The sequence below is a fragment of the Fusarium pseudograminearum genome, chromosome 4 (assembly GCF_000303195.2).
Source record: "Fusarium pseudograminearum CS3096 chromosome 4, whole genome shotgun sequence".
Taxonomy (NCBI): domain Eukaryota; kingdom Fungi; phylum Ascomycota; class Sordariomycetes; order Hypocreales; family Nectriaceae; genus Fusarium; species Fusarium pseudograminearum.
In genome coordinates, this window is record NC_031954.1 from 5,776,182 (window position 1) to 5,801,661 (window position 25,480).

The 25,480-nt window shown below is 48.0% G+C and overlaps 11 protein-coding genes across 11 annotated transcripts, besides 2 other annotated features; 6 read left to right on the forward strand and 5 right to left on the reverse strand.

Moving 5' to 3' along the window:
- Positions 1–1,276: 1,276 nt before the first annotated feature.
- FPSE_04286 (uncharacterized protein) lies at positions 1,277–5,019 on the reverse strand (the record flags this gene model as incomplete). The annotated part of the gene is made up of 2 exons (XM_009257404.1): positions 1,277–4,644; positions 4,704–5,019. The coding sequence occupies 2 exons, from the start codon at positions 5,017–5,019 to the stop codon at positions 1,277–1,279; spliced, it is 3,684 nt and encodes a 1,227-aa protein (XP_009255679.1).
- An 841-nt stretch (positions 5,020–5,860) lies between these two features.
- FPSE_04285 (uncharacterized protein) lies at positions 5,861–6,160 on the forward strand (the record flags this gene model as incomplete). The annotated part of the gene is made up of 1 exon (XM_009257403.1): positions 5,861–6,160. The coding sequence occupies one exon, from the start codon at positions 5,861–5,863 to the stop codon at positions 6,158–6,160; it is 300 nt and encodes a 99-aa protein (XP_009255678.1).
- A 1,385-nt stretch (positions 6,161–7,545) lies between these two features.
- On the forward strand, positions 7,546–8,058 carry FPSE_04284 (uncharacterized protein; the record flags this gene model as incomplete). Its single annotated transcript, XM_009257402.1, has 1 exon — positions 7,546–8,058. One exon carries the CDS (start codon positions 7,546–7,548, stop codon positions 8,056–8,058), a length of 513 nt encoding a protein of 170 aa, XP_009255677.1.
- Positions 8,059–8,407: 349 nt separating this feature from the next.
- FPSE_04283 (uncharacterized protein) lies at positions 8,408–9,826 on the reverse strand (the record flags this gene model as incomplete). Its single annotated transcript, XM_009257401.1, has 1 exon — positions 8,408–9,826. One exon carries the CDS (start codon positions 9,824–9,826, stop codon positions 8,408–8,410), a length of 1,419 nt encoding a protein of 472 aa, XP_009255676.1.
- A 1,026-nt stretch (positions 9,827–10,852) lies between these two features.
- Positions 10,853–11,818, forward strand: FPSE_04282 (uncharacterized protein; the record flags this gene model as incomplete). Its single annotated transcript, XM_009257400.1, has 2 exons — positions 10,853–11,107; positions 11,159–11,818. 2 exons carry the CDS (start codon positions 10,853–10,855, stop codon positions 11,816–11,818), a joined length of 915 nt encoding a protein of 304 aa, XP_009255675.1.
- A 285-nt stretch (positions 11,819–12,103) lies between these two features.
- FPSE_04281 (uncharacterized protein) lies at positions 12,104–14,124 on the reverse strand (the record flags this gene model as incomplete). Its single annotated transcript, XM_009257399.1, has 6 exons — positions 12,104–12,196; positions 12,250–12,966; positions 13,015–13,305; positions 13,360–13,576; positions 13,634–13,814; positions 13,887–14,124. The coding sequence occupies 6 exons, from the start codon at positions 14,122–14,124 to the stop codon at positions 12,104–12,106; spliced, it is 1,737 nt and encodes a 578-aa protein (XP_009255674.1).
- Positions 13,578–13,600: a repeat region.
- A 545-nt stretch (positions 14,125–14,669) lies between the features above and the next one.
- On the reverse strand, positions 14,670–15,255 carry FPSE_04280 (uncharacterized protein; the record flags this gene model as incomplete). The annotated part of the gene is made up of 3 exons (XM_009257398.1): positions 14,670–14,909; positions 14,959–15,102; positions 15,160–15,255. The coding sequence occupies 3 exons, from the start codon at positions 15,253–15,255 to the stop codon at positions 14,670–14,672; spliced, it is 480 nt and encodes a 159-aa protein (XP_009255673.1).
- A 369-nt stretch (positions 15,256–15,624) lies between these two features.
- FPSE_04279 (uncharacterized protein) lies at positions 15,625–16,625 on the reverse strand (the record flags this gene model as incomplete). Its single annotated transcript, XM_009257397.1, has 3 exons — positions 15,625–15,642; positions 15,791–16,356; positions 16,409–16,625. The coding sequence occupies 3 exons, from the start codon at positions 16,623–16,625 to the stop codon at positions 15,625–15,627; spliced, it is 801 nt and encodes a 266-aa protein (XP_009255672.1).
- Positions 16,626–17,625: 1,000 nt separating this feature from the next.
- Positions 17,626–19,078, forward strand: FPSE_04278 (uncharacterized protein; the record flags this gene model as incomplete). The annotated part of the gene is made up of 2 exons (XM_009257396.1): positions 17,626–17,787; positions 17,846–19,078. The coding sequence occupies 2 exons, from the start codon at positions 17,626–17,628 to the stop codon at positions 19,076–19,078; spliced, it is 1,395 nt and encodes a 464-aa protein (XP_009255671.1).
- Positions 17,969–18,085: a repeat region.
- A 2,314-nt stretch (positions 19,079–21,392) lies between the features above and the next one.
- FPSE_04277 (uncharacterized protein) lies at positions 21,393–23,311 on the forward strand (the record flags this gene model as incomplete). The annotated part of the gene is made up of 2 exons (XM_009257395.1): positions 21,393–22,142; positions 22,190–23,311. 2 exons carry the CDS (start codon positions 21,393–21,395, stop codon positions 23,309–23,311), a joined length of 1,872 nt encoding a protein of 623 aa, XP_009255670.1.
- Positions 23,312–24,311: 1,000 nt separating this feature from the next.
- FPSE_04276 (uncharacterized protein) lies at positions 24,312–25,273 on the forward strand (the record flags this gene model as incomplete). Its single annotated transcript, XM_009257394.1, has 3 exons — positions 24,312–24,400; positions 24,478–25,045; positions 25,100–25,273. 3 exons carry the CDS (start codon positions 24,312–24,314, stop codon positions 25,271–25,273), a joined length of 831 nt encoding a protein of 276 aa, XP_009255669.1.
- Positions 25,274–25,480: the final 207 nt, after the last annotated feature.

Here is a 25,480-nt window from a genome sequence, read left to right on the forward strand (position 1 = left end):
CCAAGACGAATATCAAGTCACAGTCAATCATTCGTTCTTTACTAAACTCCAAATCGCTCCTTCCGCCCCGCTCCGACCCGACATGTCCAGAGCCCTCCGAAGCCGTTGCCCCACTGCCGGGCCCGAAACCGGTAAAGGCACCGGCAAGTCTACAACAACAACAACTCCCAAGCTGGAACTTATGTCACTACCAACCGAGATACATCTCACTATTTCTGAATTTCTCATTTATCCTGATGCTCTTTCCTTGAAACATACCAACGCCCATTTCTATAGCCTTGTCGACACAGGCATCAATCTCAAGGTGGAATGGCTGGTTGAACGAAGGAGTTTACATCTGGAGTGCCCCAACGACAGGCGCTGTGATCTCGGAAGTGATCTCCGCTTCTGTCGTGGAAGTGTACCGTACGTCATCCATTTCACTCCCTTATTGACGAAATCGTCTAACCGAGATTCTAGCTTGCTCATGCGCCGAAGACGAGAACATGTCGAATGTGAATCTCGACCAGGACTCGGATGTCTTGTGTATGGGACAAAGACATGCTCCCATCGCTCTTTAATGAGCAGGAAACTACCGCGATGGATGCAAGTCAAACTGACTATCGAAGTCTGGTGGATTGTGCTCGCTCTGGTACCAATCATATTTTGCTGGATATGGTTGGCAGAATTGCCATGGGGATCTATATTGAGGTTTTAGTTCGGAAGAGTTGCGATTATTGTTGTTTCCATGAGAGCGGCTCGATTTAACTGGCAACCAAGCCAGTCTTATGATGTTAATCTTGTACTATATGGGGGCTATCCATTGGTATTTCAAAACCGTCAACTTAATTTATTTATTGTTCACATGGACACGCTGTGGCTTGGAGTAACATAAAACTATTCAATTTTGATGATCAGCTATACTTCTTTACAAGATGTAGTAACTAATTGATCTAAAATATTTGCCCAAGTAGTGAACAACGTCGAGCAGTCGAGAGACGGAGTCGTGTATTCTCCTTGTAGACTCAGTGTTGCCTCAAGTACCTTGTTCACCGATAGCTGAAATAGTGACTCCGTAAAGAGAGTGTATAGAAGTGTACTGTTTTTTGTAGGTCAAGAGACACCTTTCTGATTTTTATTGAAAGACAAAGCCACGGTAACGACGGGAATGCAGCATTCTGCTATACCACACAAGGACAGTGGTGGAAATAAATAGCGGATAGGGTCCTGGCCAGATCCAAACAAGAGTTCACAGAAGTAACGCTGCGTGGTTTCGTTGAGAGCAGAGAACTCTCACTTAGATCTTTGACCAGCGCAGAAGCACTGCGGCCAGAATAACAGGCAAAACGCTGACCAACTCTCCAAGGCCTGCATACTCCGGTGGAATTCTGGCGTTGACGAATGCGCCAGCTGCGAGAAGCACAGCAAATGTATTGTATACAAAACTCCAAAAGAAGTTGAATTTGATACGATTGACAGACTTTCGACTCGCATCTATCATGGTGATAATGCCGCTTAGAGCAGGACGCATGAGAACTACGTCCGCAGCGGATTGTGCAACATCTGTACCTTCATTCATGTGGACACCGATAGTGGCTTGGGCGAGAGCAACAGCGTCGTTTGTTCCATCGCCACAGAAAACAACAACTGGCTTCTCGCGATCCGTCCCGTTGCCAAGAAGAGTTTGGATGTAGTCCTTCTTGCCAGCAGGTGACGTTCGGGAGCGGACGTTGTTTCTCGGGATGTTCAGCTTCGTTGCTAGATTTTGAACAGCTCCATCATCGTCACCGGATACCACATGGACTGAAAGGCCGCGCAGTTGAAGCGTCTTTACGGTACCTAAAGCGTCGCTTCTGAGTTCGTCCTGCAGGCCATACAAAGCGTGCAAATCTTCGTTTACTGTGAAACAAAAGACAGTATAACCCTGAGTAAGCAATGGGTGGACGAGAGGATTCTCAGAAAGACCCAACCAGTGAGAATTTCCAGCCTTGAGTCTCTGGCCCTTCATGACGGCTTCGATACCTTTGCCTGTCAGGCTCTTTATCTCACCTGCTTCGCGAGGCTCAATCCCAATATCCTTTAGATGGCTCGCCACAGCCACCGAAACTGGATGTCGGCTGTTCCCGATAAGTCCCAAAAGGAGTGGAAGGGACGAATCTTCGATGCACTCTTTTGAAACGACAGAAAGCTTCCCCTGAGTCAGAGTGCCGGTTTTGTCAAACACAACGTGAGATGTCTTGTGAGCAACTTCGATAGCATCAGCCGACTTGAAAATAATGCCCCTTTCCGCAGCCACTCCGCTCATAATCACAATGACCATGGGGACTGCTAATCCAATCGCGCAAGGGCATGACACGATGAGTACAGCTATGGCATAGGTGATTGCCTCGGTTGTAGCCTTGGAGCCACCATATCCTCTAACTGTCAGGCCAACAGCAACCCAAATTACAAACGTGATGATGGTTAACCCTACTACCACAGGGACAAAATAGGAGGCCACGCGGTCTGCAAGGTCCTGTAGTTTGGGCTTCGACAGCTTAGCCTCATCAACCATGGCGGCAATCGCATTGATGGTATTGTCGCCGGGCAAGCGACTCAGTCGCACAGTCATAACACCTGAACCGTTGATTGATCCTGCAATAACCATGGATCCAGGGTACTTCTCCACGGGTCTAGACTCGCCCGTAAGCATTGATTCATCAACTTCGGATGAGCCTGTAATGACGGTCCCATCAGTAGGGACTTTTGTATCAGGAAGAACCCTGAAGACGTCACCGTATTGAAGAAGTCTGATATCAACCTCGCGCTCAATGCCGCTCTTTTCGTCGATGATAATGGCAGTCGATGCCTGAAGCGATCGAATAGAAATCGACTCGACTGCCTTCTGGCGAGCGAGTGCCGCAACCCATCGGCCAACCATGATTAAAGTCACCAGCAAGGTCGAGGTCTCGAAGAACTGTCCAGTTGAGAGAGGCTTCTCAGCAACAAGGTATCCGAAGGAGACAACCGAGAAGATATAGGCTGCGCTGGTACTAAGTACAATCAACAGATCCATCTCGATGACTCTAGAGAAAACCAGTGCTTTGATAGCCTTGGGGTAGAAGGGTCCTGCAATGACAACTTGAACAACCGTAGCCAATGCAAGTGAAGCCGAAGAGTAGGCTATCTCATTCTCAGGGATTGGTGCCCATGCCATGACAAGCACAGGAACTGTAAGAACAGCAGATAGCAAGGTCGTATAACCAACATGACGAACATGCTTGCTTCCAGCCTCAACAGACAAGTCCGCAACAGGAGGGGCGAGTTTTACAGGAGGCACCCAGGATCTCTCAGCAAGGTCTCGTGCGCCAACAATTTTAGGATCGAAGGAAACCCGAACATTGTTTTTACCAAGAAAAGCCATGTCAACAACACCGTCAGGCCATGTCTGTCCCATAAACTGGGATGTGTTGCCATCCACAACGAAATCCAAGCTTGAACCTTGAGTTTGAATCCTCTCGCATTTGAACTCTGTGGTTCGTTCGAGGTGTTTGATAACCTCGTCAACCGATCCAAGGCGCAAGTCGATGTTGAATTCTGCCCGTGAGAGAACAAGACTTGTTTTCAGCTCCTTAACAGCAGCGACTGTGGCGAGGGTTCGGTTGAGTTTGGTCTCGCAGCCAGTACATGTCATGCCCGAGATACTGAGAATCACGCGTTCTTTTCCTGTGATCTGATTCTCCACATCCGTAGGTTCTTCAACGGAGACTACATTGTTGGCCGGTCCTTCGAGGGCAGCAGAGGTACAGCAGTCATCGTTGGGGATTTGACAGCCCTGAGGCTTCTTGCCGCTGGACCCAGCACATTTGTCTCCTGGAGGCCTAGTCGAAAGACTTTCTTCTGGCTCGCAACAAGTACTGCCACAAGTAGGGCCGGGTAGTTGCTTAACAATCTCCTCTCCTTTTGCCGCGTGGCAACACTTTACACGCCCACTTGCTGCAGAGATACCAACTTCCGTGGTTGGGTAGCTCTTTGCAGTGGCGGTCTCTTCACGCTCAGTTTTACAGCAAACACCAGGACAGTCACCGCTACTGACAGGCTTCTTATCAACCTGGCCATTATCCCGGTCAACGAGTTGCTGTTTGAGCGGAGGCTTCTGTGAGCAGCAGGCGTCGAGACATCCGCTTGTACCAGCAAGGTCGTTGGGAAGCTTTTGGTTCAGCTTTTTGACAACAACTTGTTGTTCATTAGCATTATCCTTTGCACAACAACCCTTCCTGCACTGGTCTTTGAGAACAGCTTCCTTGTCGGGCTTGGCCACTGAACAGCATGATTTGACGCAGCTCTCCTTCGCAAAGGTTTGGCTGACGGACCTCGCACTCTCAGTGGAGCTTTTCCTTAGACGAGATCGGTTCTCTGCAGCCTTTTCTTTGGTGGTGATACCTGCGCTGCGGCCAGAGTCCGTTGAAGTGCGTAAGAGAGAACGGGAAGACAGCATCTTAGCCGGACGATCCCGGGTCTCGCAGCAAGATTCCTGGCCCATAGCAATAAGAGTGCGACAGAGACACCCCAGAGCTTGAAGAGTTGCACCGTAGCGGTCGAGAGCAGAAACGATATGCTTGTTGCATGGCTTGCCGTCGGTTGCGCCATCGCAGCTATGCGTAGAGCTGCCGCAGCCCGTTCCAACTGATGCGATATTAGCCAAAACGGACATTCTGTATCATATCACAATGTTTGTCGCTTACTCTCTGTGGTAGCAGTGCTCATCTTGCAGTCGCGCACAGCAAGGCGGTCAATGCAAGCTGCGTTGCAACAGGGACTGATCTTCCCACGACAGCAGTCGGGTGCATTGTTATCATCATCGCTGTTATTTTTACCATCTTCGCAATCAACGAAAGCGCAGCAGTCACTAGCTTGCTCATTGATTGCCTCCTCGTTATCCTTTAGCCCAATTACAACCTTGTCTTGATCGCTGCAACTGCCACCATCACCGCGGGATGATGCTTTAGTAGCTGTTGGCTCTGGAAGCGGAGGACCACAGCAGCCCGATGTGCATCCCATTTTGTTCGCTCAATGCTTCAATTGTTTGTGTTTGTTGTTTTTGCCAGATGTTGTATGTGTAAAGGAAAGTTGCATTTCTCAGACGAATATCGTCTCAGCCTCCTGGACTAGCTTATCGGCTACTACCCTGCTGCTGCAGCCTGCACGTGAATTGCTTCACAATGAGACGGCTACTGGGTAGCAGAAAAGTTGACCTCCTAAGTCATAGGGTACAAAAATAAATAGCCTAAAGGCTATAGTTTTAGTAGCATAAAATGACATACTAATTTCGTCTCTTATGTTCTCAGCGGCCAATTTTTCTTATACCCTGAGGGACAGCATCTTACGTTATGATTCGGATGCTCTGATGCAATTTTAAGCATAGAATTAAGCAGTCCATTTGAAACAGGCCGGGATCTCTTCTTATTGACTAACGCTCTGTATAGAAGGCTAAGCGTGAATGTAAGACCAAGTGAACACTAACTGACAACTATTGATATCGAGCTCGGTAAGACACGATGAACACTTTGTAATGGAATTTACTTTGAATAGGTAAACAAGGCTCTTTGTGCAGCTTGTAGTACATAATGACTGCAAGATGCCTACCTGTCATGCGTATGAGTGCTCTCTAAAGCAACTGTGACTACCCGTTCACAAAGGTTAGATATGCTTTGACCCAAGAAAATGAAGTAGCACATGATAGATGCGGTGAGGCAATTGGTAAGTCGATTGAACTGTGACCCTCTCTCTATAAATCAAATCGAGGTCGTATGTAAGTCCGACTCATTAACTCCGCCATCCAATATCACCTGCTCATCTTCTTTACCAACTATCACATCAAACCAAACTCCCTACAGGCAATATGTCGACCACGATGGAGCTCAACGAGTCTCACATCCCACTTCTCCATGGCTTCCTATCAACCATAATAGCCCGCCTTGAGCAGCTTTTGTCTCGTTTCGCTCAGCTCTCTGAACTGAGCGATATGGTACCCGAATCAGACAGGGAGTTGCGCTGGCAGATGGATCTCCTCCTTCTCCATTGCAGCATGGAACTCTCCTGGTGCGTCCAGACTTACGAAACGTACAAGCAACTTCAGGATATGATCCTACCATCGTCATCCACGGTTGCCGGCCTCTGGGCTGAGACGTATGGGTTGTAGGAAGTACGGTAAGAGACTCAATCACCACCTCTGAGTAGACATGGACTGAACAATGATGATCCAGGATGGATAGACTTCCTGGTGGAGAAAAAGGACGAACGAATATTGGCAGACTGTACGGTACATAACATAACGATAGGGTAAGGGTCAATATGTGTGGAAGTGGTCGGTCTCTTGTGGCTTCGTTTACAAATCTCGATTTCCAGAAAGCTCTGATAACAATACTACGGCTTCCTTCTGTCTTTTTGTGCTCTTCGTTTTGTCTACATGAACGTATACACTTCTGAGCTTTCTTGTGATGCAAGTTCCCAACGACTCTTAATCATCGTGAAATTGGAACATCACTCTTGCCGCTTTTACCGTCACGAGTGTCTGATAATGTCTCTAGACAATATGTTAGATGTTTACTTTGTTCAGATGCTTCATGCATGTAACCGACAGGACATTGGGCCAAGATCATGGGACTGAACACGACGACGCAAGCAAAAAATTGAAAGACTTTGTACTATTCTTCTTTTCGAAAGATTCTTATTCAGTAGATTCAGTCAAAGAGTATGGCATAGCGTACATGTAACTAAATTACAAGCCGTCCAATAGATCGTGACTTAGAATTCCACAAATATAATGCGAATTCCAACAGACTCCGGATTCAAAGGGGCTGTAGCGTCTACCGTACTTTGAGAAATGCATGTTCAACCTATCGATGTGTTAGATAGATACGCCAAGAATTTCAAGCACCAGTTAACGTCCTAAATGATGAAATACCATGTCTACACAGTCAATGACTGTCAGTCTGCGATATCAACCTTGCTTAGCACAAATACTCCCATCAAAGACTGACTATGACCCTTGAGCGAACACAACACAACATAGCAAAGCCTGTTTCCTGTTCCATTTTTTTCAATTCTGGCAATTGTCTGGGTAAACCGTTATTTTCACATCCCAAAGCTAAGCGCATCAAGCAATGTTCAGGATACAAAAGCAATCAGCCGAGCCGTTCAGTATAACATCCCCTGGCAAGACCAACATACCATGCCTCTTTCAACGCCAAAGCGCTTGCACGTGGATAAATAGTTGTACAATGTCTCGTTCTACATTGTATCTTTCGAACAATCTCTATTCTCCACACGGACAATTGAGCATGATACTAAACTGTGAATGTTCAAATCCTGCCAAATTGGAGTATAAATACCCTGTTTTCCTCCTCTCCTTTTCTTCAACTTTCGATTCCATCACAAACCTGAAGCAAAACAAGACCATCAACAAGAAACTTAACAAATCATCTTTGCCGGCAGAAACACTACAAACTTTTTTTTCACTAACGAGTAATCGTCAGCATTTCTCCGATCACATCCGCAACAGAGACACCTGTTTCCACCTTCAGAATGTCGTCTCCGCTCAAGAGAATGTTTTCTATGAAGAAGGACACTGCTCCCAGTGGCCCGTCAGAGGAGCCTTCTGCCAAGTCAAGCGACCGCAAGGAGAAGAAGATTCTGGAACTGAAGCTTGAGATCACGGAGCTGAAACGTGAGATCACGGGACTGAAACGCGAGATCAGGGTAAACAAGAGTGATTTCGAAAACACTATTAGTGTGTTGAGCGGATGTCGCGATGACGCGATGAACGCCGAGCATACAGTCGCGGAACAGTGGAGTCGCCTCACAAGTGCCCTTGAAGTCTTCCAAGACCTAGACAAGCAGCTCGGATCAATCTATGACCGAAAGGGAATTGACAAGGCCATCATGGATGCGACCACTAAACATGACGTGCTTGGTTACAAGAGACATGAGGCCCTCAAGAAGGTCAACCAGGCTGAGCAAGAGATTGCAGGATGCCGGGACACCATCGAAAGGCACGCCAGCACACTCAAGGCCTACATTAAGTCTCGAGTGGACTAAGGGATGTCTTGAGGAGTAAGTTGGTGTTTTCTAGTAGGTTCTGGAGTTTGGAGTTTGGAGTTCGGTATTTCGGGCAAAGATAGGAAGCTGACATGCCACTATCTCTCGAGATCAATACAAACATGTCACGCTTGTAGGCCAAAAGTGCAAAGGTCTAAGAGGTAAGTAATTTCCTAGGTATGTCTAGCGGAGTGAATGCCAACCTAACTAACCTTTGCCCCTGGGTAGAAAAAAAATTAAAAACACAAAAAAAAAGTTTTAAAACGAATCACTCTTCGTTAAATTGTCCCATTTTGTACCTTTTGTGATAAACAAATTAAAACGTGAAATGTTGCTTGCTATAGCATGTCTAATTCTTCACACCACCTTTTAACTCCTGCTTGATCCTGGTGATAGTGCCGGGACCGCCATATGTCAACCCTGTGTAGACCATCGCCACGCTAGCTCCAGCGTTGAGGATCTGTCGTGCTTGCTCGCCGTTGGTGATGCCTCCTGTGGCGAAGATGACCTTTTGAGCACCGCCCTTGGCGCCGAGGCTAGCCTTGAAAGAGTGCTTGTCTAGCATCTTGCGGTATCGGCCGACAAGATCAAGTGTGCGGCTGTACATGGCAGGACCGGAGTAACCACCAGTCTCCATGAGGTTCTGTCGCTCCTGAGCAGTAAGCTTAATGCCCGGGGGGATAACGCCATCTCGTCGCTTGGTTGTGTTGCCGACAATAACTCCGTCGACACCACTTCGGTGAACAGCCTCGACGATGCCCTCCATTTGTGTGTCCTCGTCCTCGTCAGGGGAGACCTTGACCATGACCTTGGGCTTTTGCTTTCGGTCGGTCTTGGCGGCCTCGTCAACAACGGCGCTGAGGAGCCGTGTCAGGGGCTCAGTGGCCTGGAGATCGCGAAGACCGGGAGTGTTGGGGCTGCTGACGTTTACGACCAGCACATCAGCGAATCGTGCGAGTCTTCGAACACAGTAGACGTAATCCTCAGCAATAGCCTTCTCATCCCGCTCGTCCGTCTCCTTGTTCTTGGCGATCTGGACAGCCAGAAGTCGGCCCTCACGAAGACTTCCAGGGGGGACCTTGGCGTTTCCGTCAAGGACATCCCTCTCAGTCAGACCAAGAGATCGGGCAAATCGTCTAAGTCGGTCCCTCAATCGAATAGCCATATCATCAGCACCGCGAGAGTTCAGGCCGTATCGGTTGACCATGCCGTCGAGGCTTCGAACGCGGAACACTCGAGGCTTGGGGTTACCAGCTTGGGGGAGAGGTGTGCATCCACCAATCTCAACAATGCCAGCTCCAAGGTCAAACAACGCATCTGCGACCTCTCCATCCTTGTCGAGACCAGCAGAGATAGCAATTGGGTTTTGGACCTCTGTTCCAAAAACATTGACAGCCAGGTCGGGAGAGTTGAGAGTAGTATCGCGCTCGCGGGGGTTGAGGTTGAGTTCATGGAGCACCTTTAGGGCCGTGGTGCCAGCATGGTGGGCGTCCTCGGCATCAGGGTAGGCCCAGCGCAGCAGCGGAGGAACGACCCATCGGTGGAAGAAAGCTCTGGTGTCGGTAGCGTAGAGGTAAGAGCCGTAGAGAACAGCAGCGGTAGCACTGCCGTAGAGAGCGAGCCTGAGACCAGCTCCGTCACCGGCGGAAGAAGAGGACGAAGCGCTGCGGCGCTGGGCGAGGTTTGACTTGGGAAGAGCAGGGCGGGCGGATGAAGCGATTCGGGTGCCAGAAACGGCAGCTCGTGATCGTAGGAGAGCGGCAGACATGGCTGGGAAGTAATGCTGGGCCGGGCCAGCTCCCAATGGTTCAACAAGGCGAGAGAGAGTAGAGTTGTTTCTGATGAAGCTTCAACTTGCATCCACAAATTCCCGACCTTGGATTGCAGAGCCCAGTGCCGCACAGTATGTGGCACAGTACAGATGAGATGGCATTTGCAGTAGTCACTAGGAGATATTTATACGACAACAACTATTCTAGATTACATGTTTAGCTTTGACAATGACTGACTATCTTCTCGAGATAAGGATTGTTCATTTATTAAATGTTTATAGCATCCAATGTGCCCAATTGTCTTACCGATCCCCATTAGCTAGCTGCAACTAGCCAATAGAATCCATGGTCACGAACTTGACATTATCCGTCTCATAGAATCAGTGCCTAGATGGAGTACATTAACAGCTCAGTGGTATCATGTTCCAGTCGATTCAAAAAGATATGGAATGATCATCACACGAGACTCTTGGACATGATAGAACTTTTCTTCTGTATGAGGAGATAAGCATAGTCTTCAGTCTAGTATATTGATTCTGTCCCCAAAAAGAACAAGAGGAGCAAAACTGCCGTCACAGAAACCAGCAATCAGTCAATTCTATGTTGTTTGACGGTATCACTTCGTCTTGTTCCGGACTGGTTGGATATTTCGGTGTCTCGATGATTATTCCGATCCGCGTCCCTTCGCACAATTCGGAGCACGAAATTAATCCGGTATCCACTTTCGGCCGTCTCCAATGCCGTCTCTTATCAAGAGCCCGGCACTGAAGGCATCACGGTTTCGGTGAATTCGGACATCAATCAGTCACTCCATGATTTATGACAAATGGGCCATAGAAGATTCCACCGCAATCGTCGATCGTCTCAAATAGAAATTTGAGAAAGATTATATATAAGAAGCTTAGAATGCAACCACCAATAAAATACTTAATTTGTTCAGCAATACTCTTTCTTCTACTTTAATCCAATACTTGAACAAGACTCTCACTACCAGATCTCAAATACCATCACATCAAATAAACATGTCTCGTGCAGTCCTTATTTGTGGTGCAACCGGAAAACAAGGTGGTGCCGTTCTCAATAGACTCGTCAAGCAAAATGCCGATTTCAAGATCCTCGCTGTCACCAGAAACGCCAAATCCCCTTCGGCCCAACGATTACTCAGTAAATCACCAAACATCAAGCTTGTTCAGGGCGATCTATCTGATCCCGCTGCGATCTTCAAAACTGCCAGGAGTGTCACTGACAAGCCTATATGGGGAATGTTCAGTGTTCAAGTAATAGTGTTCACCCCTTTTAAAGCGTGAACAACCACTGACATATTTTAGGTACCTGTTAGTTTCGGTCAAGGAGGTGGTGGTGAAGTCGGACAAGGCAAAGCCCTCGTCGATGCCGCTCTAGACGCCGGCGTCAAATTCTTTGTCTACACTTCAGTCGACCGACATGGTCAAGATTCGGAAAACAACCCAACTCCGGTTCCTCATTTTATAGCCAAGCACGAAATCGAGAAGCATTTGATTTCACGCACCGCCAAGACGGATATGCAATGGTCAATTCTTCGCCCAGTGGCTTTCATGGACAACTTGACAAACGACTTCTTAGGGAGATCATTTGTCACAGCTTGGAAATTGGCTGTCAAAACCAAACCAGTTCAGCTTATTTCTGTAACCGATGTCGGTATCGCCGGTGCAGAAGCCTTCCTTCAACCTCAGAAACACGCAGGGCGTGCTATATCACTTGCCGGAGATGAGTTGACGCTTGACGAGTTCCAAAAGGTCTTTAAGGAGAAGATTGGCCGTGACATTCCTTCCGCCTACAATTTCGTTGTTTATCCCATGATGGCGATGGTGAAGGAATTGGGTTATATGTTCAAGTGGTTCAATGATGTTGGTTTTGATGCCGACCTGAAGGCTCTCCAACAGCAATACCCTGAACTGAAGCCTTTTGGCACTTGGCTTGAGACGGAAAGCGACTTTGCGCGCAAATAATGTCGCTGCTTATAAATTGTTTCAAAACAAGCGCTTCTTTAGTATTGACATCGATAGAATTTTAATGTCATCCAATAAATTCTTCGAGTGACTGCACAAGAACCCGTTTAAAGTAAAAATCCCAGTCGTTCTATATATGTAGTCCTCAGGGAGTCAGAAATATTGACCGCTATAGGCATAAGAGACGAAATCATTAGAGCAGCTTATGCCACTTAGACTATGCTTCTAAGACTACTTATTTTTATACCCTGAGACTTAGGAGGTCAACTTTTCTGCTACCCACTACTAGGTAGTGGGTAGCAGAAAAGTATCGAACGAGGAGTATAGTCTCTGAGTGGCGAGTAGTGGAATGTCGACAGACGTTTCCTGTAAATTCGCCTGTGCAAGCTGTTAGTACTCGTAACGGAGGTTGAGATAATATCATTGCATACTTTGCACACACTCGTAGAGACGATGCCACATTGGCTTATCTCTTTCACAATCTCGTTTGATACAGCGTTGGCGACAAGATTGTTGTCCCCAAAAGCCATCATAATCCTGAGAATGAAATCAAGATTCTCATCACTCTGTACATCGGGTTCGACGGGAGATGTACATGACAGGAAGACTAAAGCAGCCATATATGCTGCGACGCAGATGAGAGGATTCGCAAAGGTCGCACCCAGCTCCGGTATCATTTTGAAGATGTTGAGGATCTCTTCTGCTGCCGGAACTAGACGGTCTTGAGACAATCGGATCATGTAACTTGGCAGTCCCTGCAAATTCGATTTCATCCTCCACAGGGCTGCTCTGTGAAGGCATATCGTAGCTGTGTGAAGCATAACGTTAACAAACACGGCATTGTGACTCTTGTAGTTGGTGGGAAGACAAAGGTTCTTCGGTAACATCAGGAGCATAAACTTGAGGTTATTGTCGATCTCTCTATGCCGTTGCCAGTATGTGTCATCGGTTAAAGCTTCAGCACCTTGTCCTTGGATGTTGTCAGAATTATTATGCTCAATGGTACGGTGAAATATGTGCGCTGTGAGTACTCTCCCAGCGAAAGATGAGTGTGGTTCAGCTTCAAGTAGTTGATCTCCTAGAAAGCGTGTTTGCTCTTCTCTTCCGTATGCATATGCTTCGTCGGAAGCTGGAAGGCGAGTGTCTATCTGCGTCCTTGTCAGTGTCCATCCATAGCCCAGACTAGTCGATCTCACCTTATTCTGATGTATCAGGGCTGGCCATCCGGTTGTTGCACAAACAAACCTGTCGAAACAGAATATAGTCCACCACGTTCGACGTTGCTCCTCCAGTTCAATCCAGTCCGTTGACACATTTCCCATTGACTTGGGAATATCAACCCGATGTAGATTCAACATCTGTGCAGCTCTTAGAGCGGAGGATAAAGTAATGGAAGCTTTGGCGAACATGGTGTGTTCGGCTTCGAAGCAAGACATCAGAGCCCAAGCTTGCACATGACCCAGCGACAAGTCATTCACTCCAAGGTTCTAGGTATTTTCAGATTAGTACTATATTCAAGAAACTATTGTGGTGTAGTGTACCCCGAATTTCTGTTTCTGGAGATAATTTCTAGCACGCTTGTAGAACTCCATGCCCAGGTGGTGGTATGACTCGGTAGTCTCTGCAGCAAAAGCCATGACTATATACTGGAGGCACAATGGCGCCTTCGTATGGTCTGGCAAAAAAAGAGATGTCATGAACCGCTGTCTGTGTAGCATAGGGGATGCTTGATGGACATTGTCGAAGTAAATGTTCGTCCTATTTAAAATTATTATTATTATTCTGGATACAATCTGGACTACTCAATCAGCTCACAGTGTTTTGACGAGATGTTGAGGTGGAGGTTCTTCGAACGGACCCGGCCTCGCAATCTCATCGTTTTGTTGGCTTGGTGGTGTTATATCGGCAAGTGAAACAGGGTTGGACTTGCACTGATTACCTTGAGGGTAAGAAGTCTGGGTCTGCAGTGAAGCCTGTAGTAGCCTCTCGAGACGACCTTTGATGTATAGGTACCTAGGTTAGCAGATGTTCAATCAATACTCCTAACTCATTGCTCAACATAACTTACCGAGTTTTGCCTCTAAATCTTTGGTCTGACCTCTATTTGTACCCCGATAAGGCTGTCTTGAACTGGAGTAGACGCACTCGTAACTTTTCTTTAAGCATCGACTGCAGTATGGCCTTGTTCGATCACATTTTAGCTTGCTCTTCCGACACTGATGGCAACTAAACGGTGCAGTGGTGATATTTTCACTCTCGGCATTATGGTTAATGGCTTGGGAATCTAACCCGTCATTGTTGCTCATTGTTTAATGATTAATGGTGATTGCAAGGGATGAGCAGTTGGTGTAGGAGGGGAGCTAGGGAGTAAGTGAGAGAGTACTGTTCTGGAAAGTACGGAATACTAGTGGAGTGGGACAAAGACAGCGCTTACAACATCCAATATCTCAACAGCCTGTCGCTGAATTTAAAGGAAAGCAGTTCTGGGAAATTGATTTCTACACCTTATTTGTTGTTATGGAAGAACTCTTATTAGTAAACGCGATAGATGCCTCTTCTTACCTTGTTGCCTACTTGCGCAAGCTCGTCATCGATATGTCAATCGCAATCCTACGATAACCCCACTCAAGGGGGGACAAGCAAACAGTTACACGATCGCATTTCAGTTATTTTGAAGAAAAGGCCAAGTTTATTGTTGTCTAGGGAGAGAAATATCCCGCAGATTCGGTCTTGATCTTTGTTTCTTTTCTAATGCCTCGCATTCCATTCCAGCCCACTGCCAATGCCGCCAAGTTGTTCACTGTCTTTCATTACCCAAGCTTAGAAGCCAGGCCAAGAAAAAGCCTCCCATTCAAAGCTCCTTCATCATGATGTAGACATTGTCCTTGCCGGGAGTCAGGCAGTGAGGACTGTCGTTGTACTCACGAGCCGGGAAGCGAAGGGTCACTTCCATCATAGGCTCATCACCCTGAGTGTTGCCAGCAGGACCGTCGCTGCCCTTGTCGACAAGCTTGAGGCCGTGGACGGTGCAGTTGAGACGAGGACGGAAGGTCTGCTCGTATCCATCGCGGGTGAGTAGATTGTGCTCATCCTATACTTTTCTTAGTATTGGCTTGAAATGAAGTAAGGTGAATACATACGACAGCACGGGCAAGATCGAACTTGCAACGGTTCAAAGCAACAGCCTTCTCCTCGCGAAGACCAAGCTCCATCATGGCGTGACCAATGTCCTCAACAACGGCAAGCATGATGTCCTTGATATAGTCGGTCTCGCTCATGTAGCGCTGTTTAGGAGCAAACTTGTCAGCTCTGCCATGCTAATCCAGCTAGCACATCCCCACAAGACTTGCCTTCAGAGTGACACCAGCATCAGGGTCCTCGAACCATAGGCGCCGAACTACCTCGTTGACGATTCGAATCTTGGCGATTCCAGACATCTTGATGGCTTGTAGGGATGGAGAGAAAGTTGGGTTATAGGGAAGAGCTGTCGATGGAGGTTTCGACAGTTGTGTTGATCAAATCAAGTTCGAGGAGAAGCCATCAGGACTGGAGATTATATAGTTAATTCAAGTATTCAAACGGTTAACTAGTAAACTATTAACTCGTAAGCGTTGAACTCGCAAACGTCAGGGTTTATTGTCACTATCGTGGCCGATTTCACAACGACGAAGGCGTTTACTTGTAAGTGGGGAACATCGTTTGGCTCCTTTATCAGCCAACGTCGTTTTGTTTGAAAGTTGATAAGTAATAAAGGCAATTATGTAAGATGGTATATAAAAAGAATTTGAGAAGAATTAATTAATCAGCTAAACCTCGTCAAGGAGCTGTAGGTTTGGGCGTATTATTATCTTTCACTTCCCCCAAAGTCCCAGCTGTTCCTGGCGCATTGCGCAACGGGCTATCTGGTGAGATGGGCCACTCGTAACTGTGAGTCGAGAATGTCGAGTCTTTGTCGTTATCTGACGGACTCACAGGGGCAACATCTGTCACGCTGGTCGACCTACGACCTTCCGCGCCTAGCTCTGGCGTTCTCATACTTCCGCGCAGTTCCTCGGCGTGGGGTCGGTCGCCCTCCATCTCATACATAAAATGTTGACTATAACCGCCTGCTTGAATGGCATTGGCCTTTTCGACTTCGGCGACTCTGAGCTGCTCTTCAACATTGCGTCGCTTACGTCTCTCACGCAGCCAGAGGAAGATGGCTACGCCGAGGAGAATAACTCCAAGAGCAACACCAACGCCTACACCGGCCTTTCCTCCGCTCGACAAGCCGCTAGAGGGAGCGACTGGTTCTGGGTTACCAGATGCTTCTGCTGCCTCGGAATCGCCAGGTTGGGTTGCTATGGCGGTGGTCCATGATGATTCTCCAACCGACGTAGTTTCCGGTTCGGGTGGTGAAGTTGTTGCGGCCTCGGCGGATGCTGTTGATGTGATCGAAGTCTTGGTAGCCGGCGAGGTTGGGAATGATGTAGGTTCGGTGGCAGTTCCATATGGTTCCCAGTATTGTTCGCAAATCTTCCAGTAGCTATTCTCATATTCTGTACTCTAGTTAGCCAACTTGTATCGAATGGAATGTTCACAGTTTCTTACCAAACATATCATCCTCGGTACACTTCTTTTTTGTTCTTCTTTCCCTGTTCTGTAGGCATTGTTCCAGTGTATCGACGACAGTCTGATGATTGGGTTTATAGCACCAGCAGTCGTAGTCGCTGTCACCGCAGCCAGTAGCGGCGATGCTGATATCGAAACATCCCGAAACACACTCGGGAATAGCCTTGTAGAGGTGCTTGGCGTTTTTGTTGGCCATTGTTGATATGGATATATGGATATATAATATAATAAGAACAAGTTCAAGATGGATACCCAGGAAAAGAAACGACAAGAAGCGACGCGAAGGAACAACAAGCTAACGAAGATTTAACATGAAAGATCCAGGACGACGGATCGCTAGTAGACCGGCTTTACTTTAATTATCAAGGCGATCAAGAACTTCATTTGAATGAAATGGGTCCCCTGTTAATAGAATCCTCTTCCCCATCTTTAGCTACCCATTCTGCCATAGTGAGCTATTGGTTGATGATGCTCTCGGACGGTAGACTTGGGCCATGACAATGCGTTGTGTCGACCTCAAACGGCTAACGCTGGGGATAAGAACTTTTGAAGACTAGGGTTTCGACTAAGCCATAGGGCAGTGAGCGGCACGGAGTGTCTGATCCCATAAGCGACACAGGTGAAATGGATCGAAGGATTTGTCCCCTGGCCAGAAAGCAACCTCGTAATTTCAGGATCAGACTAAGCATAGGGCGTTCCAGGGTCCATAGCCTAAAATATGGATACATGTGATATCCGCAAGACAATTGTCACGAATCTCGTCGTGTTGGATTGGCGATTGGTTGGAGAACTAAAGGCACCAATCAATGGAAACCGTGACATATAACGTCTTTCTTTGTTCACTCAGACAGTTGTTCCAAGGTCCGGAACAATTAAATACGCGATGATGAGACAACGAAATCATCTGAAATGGTCCAAAGGTCTAGACCTCCTCGATAGCGACTCCCATTGGTCAAAGGTCCACTAGTCGGGCTCTTTGAACCGAGCCTTATCGGCCTGGACGGGACGGGAGTTGAGGACAGAGCAGAACCTAACAGAGAGAGAGAGAGGCTGGTGCTGGCACTGGCGCTGACATTGACATTGACTCGACTGACCCAGACCTTTTTTTACCCTGACATCGACATCAACACATTTTTTTTTCATCTGGAAAATTCTATATATCTCACGACAGAGCCGGAGTGTGAGCTTGAGAGAACATGGCATTCAGCAACCCGTACCCAGCGGATGTCGCAGGGATTGACAGGCAGGCCGTCGAAAATATGATCTTTGACGACATCATCAATCATGACTACAACCGCAGAACCAAAGTAACCCTACTACTTTGCATGAGATTGATGCAAGATAAGATCTCAGACGATGTATGCATCAGCAATTTACCCGGATTTTCCAAGGACCTCGGCACTAATTTATTTGTAGGAGGATTATTGGGCTCAAATTGAAGGTAATGAAGAGTGGGAAAAGGCCCAAAAAGAAGCAAGGTACAAGATAGCCAGAGCAGCAATAGATGCTTGGAAGGCAAAACGGGATAACCCCCAAAAGGAAGAGGAGGAGGAGGAGGAAGAAGAGGAAGCGGAAGAAGAAGAAGACGAAGAAGACGAAGACGAAGACGAAGATTATGAAGAAGAATACGACGATGAAGAGGAAGAGACAGAAGAATCTGAGGGATCCGAAGAATCCGGCGATGAAGAATCCGACGACGGGAGCGACTGGGATTCATTATTTTTGCTGGTGCACAACATGCCCACCGAAAACGATGAGCCAAAATCTACCGCACGAAAGCGAAGTTTACCGCGGGACGATACTCCCTGCCCTCCGCCAAGACCTCAACCCGCAAAACGACAGAAATTGGATCCTTCAGCCGCCTCAAAAGCCCCCATGGCCCAGGATTCCGGAAACGATGAACCGAAGCCTGCCACGAGAAAGAGAAGTCTTATCGCCCAGCAAAATGGAGATGCCCCTGCGGCAGAAGTCCCATTTCCTAAACGGCAAAGGATGGACCCTCCCGCCTTAGTGGCGAATGCCAACGACGAGGACCAGGAGCAGGAACAGGGACAGGGACAGGAAACCAAGTCTTCAGTCCCATCAGAATGGTTGGCGCCGCATCAAGAGGAATTACAGAATTCTCAACTACCCGAACCTCTTCGAGGAATCCTCGGTCGCCTTCCAGTGAGCGAGCTGCATCGTGAAGCACAGACATTCCTCTTGGGTTTAAAGTACCTCGATCCAGCCGATGATGCCCTAGCAAAGGCTGCCATCGACATGGGTCTCAGATTCTCAAAGACAGCCAAGAGCAGCGAGTACAATATTGTTCTCGATAACATGCTGAGGCACCCCATACAAGCCGTCATGTACAATTGTTGCAGGGAAGACGAAACTTATCATACTTTCTTTTGGGGAAAGATTCGGAGCGTCACTGGGAGAGATGTACCACCTGAGCGTATCAGGGAACGTCGTGAAAGACGTGCCAAGAGAGAGGCCGAGGCCATGGCGAGATTCAATGCTCGGAAAGCAGCAGAGGAAGCCAAGAGGGAATCGCAGATGCTCAAGGAAAAGTACGTCTCTCAGATTGGCGAGGCATCAAAGCTGCCGCTTAGGGAGAAGGTGGGCAGATGGTTGGCTGAGATTGTCAAGGCCGAAAAGCAACAATAATTTGACATGACACGGCAAAGCATGGAATAGCAAGAGATGGAAGTCTGCATTGGTTTGGGTTGCATGATGCATTTATGAATATAAGATCGAGATACCCCCTTGAAATGATAGGAAACGACACAATATTTTTGTATTAGCATGAGTCGCCAGTCATGATATTGCTCAAGTCTTTTAAGAACCCTAGTGATGCAGCATAAACGGACCGCCGAACAAGACTATGGCATGCTGTGGCTTCAGTCTCGTGACAGAGTCATGAGTGGATGGTACTATAATCACTCAAGCTTGAAGGATATCTGTCCATCACAAGAGCGGTCAAAGGAAGCCATAAATGGACCATCTTTTTTACTTTTAGAACACCAACTTAATGGATCATCATTAACCTTCGACGTTGCGTCGGTCTAGGGCCCTGGACATGTCCTTTTAACCGTAATATTAAGCTACAGATGCTGTCGATTAAAGCCCTGGTATAAAAAAACAAGACTTTGAAACCTATTGATTCGCTGTCGATCAGTGAATTGCAAGAAAGAGACATCCTCTGAAACACCACGCGTATGTACAGTTAGTGTGTGTGGCTGAGTCGCGCGCATGCAGACTCGTCCCGAATGAGACAGAAATAGTAGCGACGATCGTGTCTATCCCACCTTTCGCTGGCTGTGAGAGACTGGCGATGCGACATTAACACTGCAAAATGCCAAGAGGGTTGGATGAGCTTGACTTGACGGAGCATTCGGAAGTCCTTGTCAAATCGTGCTGACCACATATATGCGCTTTATATCTGTTGTCAGTCCTACGGACACGGAATCATAGTGACAGATGTAGCGTTTACTGAACAAAAAGGTTCAGAGCTGAAAAAGGGTCCCCGTTGTTCGAACAATGAGCCAAGGTCTAGATTCCAATGCCGAACAACATCCCCACGTTTGGTGGATACACTTGAATAGAGTACGGCTTGGCCTATAACCTCAGCTGCACATAGCAAAGGCATACGTATGATATTCAGCGGTCAACAATGACTGTTTTCTTTCACAGTTTACAAATGGTCTTGTTGAAATTTCCGTTCCCGATGGACGCACAATAAAGAAAACGTTTGGACCAGAGACTGCGCAGTGCTTCGTCGTCATCGTTGGTACCCGTAGGTGGCTTGTTGGGGGCTGAGAGAGACAAGTACCAGTACTTTGAGGCATCTCATGAAGTGCTACTAGGTTCTAGGTGCAGTTGAGAATGGCGCCAAGGGCTTACCGAGATGGGCAGGTAAATATCGATCGATACCAAGCGAGGACCTAGGCTAAAGACACAGAAATGAATAGTCAAAGAGCATATCGAAGATGGTATAAAGTGAACAAGTTATTTTGTCTCTGACGCAAGCAATATCAAGTTTTCTGCAGCCCCAAGGGACCCCTATCAACCCATCTCTACGCCATTTAACAGCTCCAATAACAATAACAACATGCGTGAAAGAGGCCAGCTAGGCTCTCTGGTGCCATCGTTTCCGATGCTGACGTCCATTGGCAATTTAGCGCCCGTTGGTCCAAGAGCCAGCTCATGGGCCGTTGCGCTGGTGATGGCCTATATTGGCCCCGGACATTTCGGAGACAAAAGCATGGAATACCCCCGCTACGTAATTAATGATGGCCAAGGAAATTATAACTAACCTCAGATGTCCTTTGTTGACATTCCGTGACAATGCATGGCGGAAGTAGCCAAGATCGCCCGATAGACTGGAAATGGGATGGGATGGAAACGTTTAGATATGCTGCCCGCTGCAGAAGCTTGTTGTTTGGGTTTGGTTCAGTGGTTGGCCGGGGGCCTGGAGGATGGAAGTTGGCAGCGTAGATAGGTCCCGCCTGAGCAGGATGCAGCGGGGACAGCGCCAAAATAGGCGGCACAAGTACCTGTACATGTCCCAATGGATGGCTGTCTCAAGAGCGCCCACCCACTGGATCGGATCTCTTTCATCACAAGCTTTGGGTCGAGCTAAACTGGCGTGTGTGCGACGCCGTTTCCAAGGTTTCTTTACTTTGCCTTCACTCTAGCTGTATAGCCTGTACATCGCTTTTTGGGTTTCTCTTTTACCTCCTTTGTATATTCCTCTTACCTTTGCAGTTGAAAATTCGCCTACCTATATATCTTTTTTCAATTCTTACGTTACGTCTTGTTGTTTGGATAAACCTCTTATACATAAAAGTCCTTCGTCGCTGCCGCAGCCGAATATCGTCACCATCGCACATGTGGTCCCAAAGACTGGTCTAGATCTTCCACTTCGATTCTCTCTCTCCCCTCCTCCCGCTACGCCTCGACCTCGATATTCATAACCGCAATGGACGCCGATATCTTTGCCCGGAGCGGCGGAATAGGAGGCGACACGAGCGACCGACCTGGATTCTATAAGCCCGTTGGTATTGGCTTGGCTGTTGGCTCTGGTTGCTTCATTGGTGTCTCCTTTGTCCTCAAGAAGTTCGGTCTATTGCGCGCCAACGAGAAATACAATGAAGTCGCTGGTGAAGGCTACGGGTACCTCAAGAACTTTTGGTGGTGGACAGGCATGATTCTTATGATCATTGGCGAGATTCTCAACTTTGTCGCATACGCCTTTACCGATGCAATCCTCGTCACTCCCCTGGGCGCCCTATCCGTCGTCATTGCAGCTATCTTGTCGAGTATCTTCCTCAAAGAACGCCTCAGTCTGGTTGGAAAAGTTGGCTGCTTCCTTTGCATCGTCGGCTCAGTCGTTATTGTTATGAATGCGCCCCATTCCTCCTCCGTTAGCGATATCCAGCAGATGCAAGGTTACTTTATAACACCAGGCTTTCTCACCTATGCCGGTATTATTCTGGTCGGTTCTGCCGTCACTGCGATTTGGGTTGCTCCGAAATACGGAAACAAGAATATGCTCGTCTACATCTCAATCTGCAGTTGGATCGGTGGGTTGAGTGTCGCATCAACCCAGGGACTGGGTGCTGCCATCATTGCGTGGATTGGAGGCAAACCTCAATACAAGGAGTGGTTCTTGTGGGTTTTGTTTGTTTTCGTCATTGGAACACTGTTGACCGAGATCATTTTTCTCAACGTGCGAACTCCCGATACCCCTTCATCTCCTTTGCTAACTTGTAGTAGAAAGCGCTCAACATTTATAATGCGGCTCTTGTTACCCCAACATACTACGTTTACTTTACCAGTACTACAATTATTACATCAGCGATTCTCTATCAGGGTTTCAAGGGCTCTGTCCAGTCCATTGTCACCGTGGTTTTAGGTTTCCTGACAATTTGTTCGGGAGTTGTCTTGCTACAGATATCAAAATCCGCAAAGGATGTGCCTGATTCTGCTGTCTTCAATGGTGATCTCGATCAGATCCAAACTATTGTCGAGCAAGAGCAGCCAGAGACCGATCCCAAAGCTGATGCCATCCGTGGAACGGCTGCCATTGTGCGACAAATGTCTCAGCGAAGACTTAGAATGGAAGCCGAGGAGCTCAAGCGACTGCACGAGGAAAAGATGATGATGGAGACCATGGATCCTATCCGTGAGGATGGATCGCAGCCAGAGTGGGAATGGGATGGACTGAGAAGGAGAAGAACAATGACTTTCCGAACCGGAACGATGAGCAGCTCAAGGGCTGGATCCGTAACATCTCCTCCGCCGCAGGTACCCCCGATCTCTCCCCGATTTGCCGTAAGGCCGAGCAGTCCCAGACAGCACCCACCGCTGGGCATGTCCCAATTCCCCCCGATCGATGACGATGACGATAACGATAACGATGGCAATAACCGCCAGGAGACGAACACCCTCTTTTCTAGTATAGCTGGGACTATTAGGGGTCGAGCTCGAGGCTTCACCAATTTCTCTGGACGACACGCCAACGACGATCACGAAGACGATAAGCCCCGTCCTCGGAGCCCGCTGCACCCCGTACCTCTAACAGAGATCGCCGTCCCCCGGGACAAGGCCGACGAAGAACATGCCGCTTACTACGGGCAAACTCGCGAACATACATTTAACGGTCAGGACACTGAGTACCGAGGGGCGTCGTTCCGCAGTGGAAACAGCCTAGCTCCACCGACGCCTCCGCCTCATGGACAGCCACCGGATATCACAAGGCGTCAGTTTTCATTCCACAACGTTTTCCGGCGACCAAACTCATCGTCTAGATCAACATCGCATGTCGAGGACCCAACGGAGGAAGAGCAGGCCGGACTCGTCAAAGACGATAGCCGACCCGGACCAGCCTACCACTAGGGACCAATCCGGTGGGTAAAATGGGCATTGGGTGTGTAGGATTTTGAGTACTAGGGGAAAATATGCATATGCACGGCGTTGTTGGTTTTTGTTCTTGTTTCTTTTGGGATGCGGGTTTGGTTATGCTGCTGGATTGGTCAAGAACATTCAGTTGCATAGTGCTTGTATGAGGTCGTCGCTCTTGGGTAGAGAGAGTATAGACATGTCTTGCAGGGAGCACGAGCTTGATGACTGACTGACTACCTGTATATACAAAACTGCTGTGGGACATGAAGGTCGAATTAGTGGAGGATAGGAACACGACATGATGAATAAAGATCAAGTGTACTAGGATTAAGAAAGATGATGCTGTTCAAGAGTTGGGAGGGAGGACTCGTGTAACCCATCTCACAAGGGTGCACGGATACGAATACAAATACGGTAACGGTAACATTAGTGATATCATGACATGACACTTCCCATGATGGAAATCGATAACTGTTAGCCTATTTCACCCCGCAATTCTCGGCCAGCCTCTTTAAATGCTCAGTCCCGCCGCCCGTTTCTCGAACTTTCCAAGAGACACGCGCTTAGAAATCCAATCACAGGCAGGCTTTTCCTCCCCTTGGGTTGCTTGAATCAGGGTCCTTTTCATGTAAAACAATAACACAGGTTGTACGTGCCTATTTTATTTCGTTGCGGGGTGTCATTGTAGCTCGCCAGTTGTCATTCAATCTCTCATTCTCTCCATCTTTCGCATTGCAGCACAGTACACTTAGACTGCATGTTTCCTCCATTACTTGTCGCCATCGAGAGCCTTGTCTAATCATTCATTCCTGCAGTGCGGCTATTCTTTATCTCCACCCCAGTCCTGGACATCAGTTCCTTTATTCAACCGAAACACACCCAAGCGAATACTGCCTCGCAATCATTTACCGAATCCTGATCAGCTATCTACCTACCTATCTACGGACACGGGACATATCTTACTGCGGCTGACTGCATACACGCACAGCCCACCATGTCAAGGTCGCTTCAACTTAAAGATGAGGGGAACAGATGTTTCATGGCCGGCGATTATGTCGGCGCCGAAGCACTCTACTCTAAAGCGTGAGCTCGTCCCATACACACATATATCATATCTATAGATTGGCGCAATCCGGAGAGAAATAGGGTGATTCTAACAGTTGTTCACCCGCAAATAGCATCATCGCAGACGCCAGGAACCCGGCTCTTTACACCAACCGCGCCATGGCCCGTCTCAAGTTAAATTACTGGGACTCGGTCGTTACTGACTGCGAAGCTTGCCTCCAGCTCACACCCGACAACATGAAAGCTCGCTATTATCTTGCCGAAGCACAACTAGCTCTCCGGGATTATGACGCTTCTCTAGACAGCGCACTGCACGCGCATAAGCTGTGCGCCGCCACCAACGACCGGTCACTCGCTGCGGTCACGAGTCTTGTTTTGCGCTGCAAGAAGGAGCGCTGGGACGATCTCGAGAAGAAGCGCATGCGCCAAGCAAAGGATCTCGAAAGGGAGGTGCTAGATATGTTGACCAGAGACAAAGAGGCGGCGCTTGCGGAGACGGAGGACGGCATGGAGAAGCAGGAGATTGAGGAGGAGACTCAAGCCAAGATCGAGAGGATGGAAAACATCTTTGAAATAGCAAGGGCGGACGCTGAGAAGAAGAGAGAGATTCCGGACTGGGCGATTGACGATATCAGCTTTGGATTCATGATTGATCCAGTTGTGGTAAGCTTTGTCAATAAGTCCTGGAATCAACAGCGCTAACATGAGTATCACTAGACAAAAACCGGAAAGTCGTATGAGCGTTCATCCATCATGGAGCATCTCCGACGGCATCCAAGCGACCCTCTCACCCGCGAACCGCTTACCACTTCGGAGTTGCGGCCAAACCTAGCGTTGAGGCAAGCCTGCGAGGAGTTCTTGGAGAACAACGGCTGGGCTGCCGATTGGTAGGACGACGATGCTGTCATGTATGGCTCCTATTGAAGGAGGAGATGCTAGATCGAGTCCTGCGCCTCAGGTAAGTTTGTGACAAGCCCATCTCAAACAGCATACGAGTAGCATAAGACTAACTATGGCAAAAATGAAGCAGAAAAGCGACGGAGACTGAGGATTGAACAAGCGGGCGGGCGGACGATACGACGGCCTCTTTATTTGTCA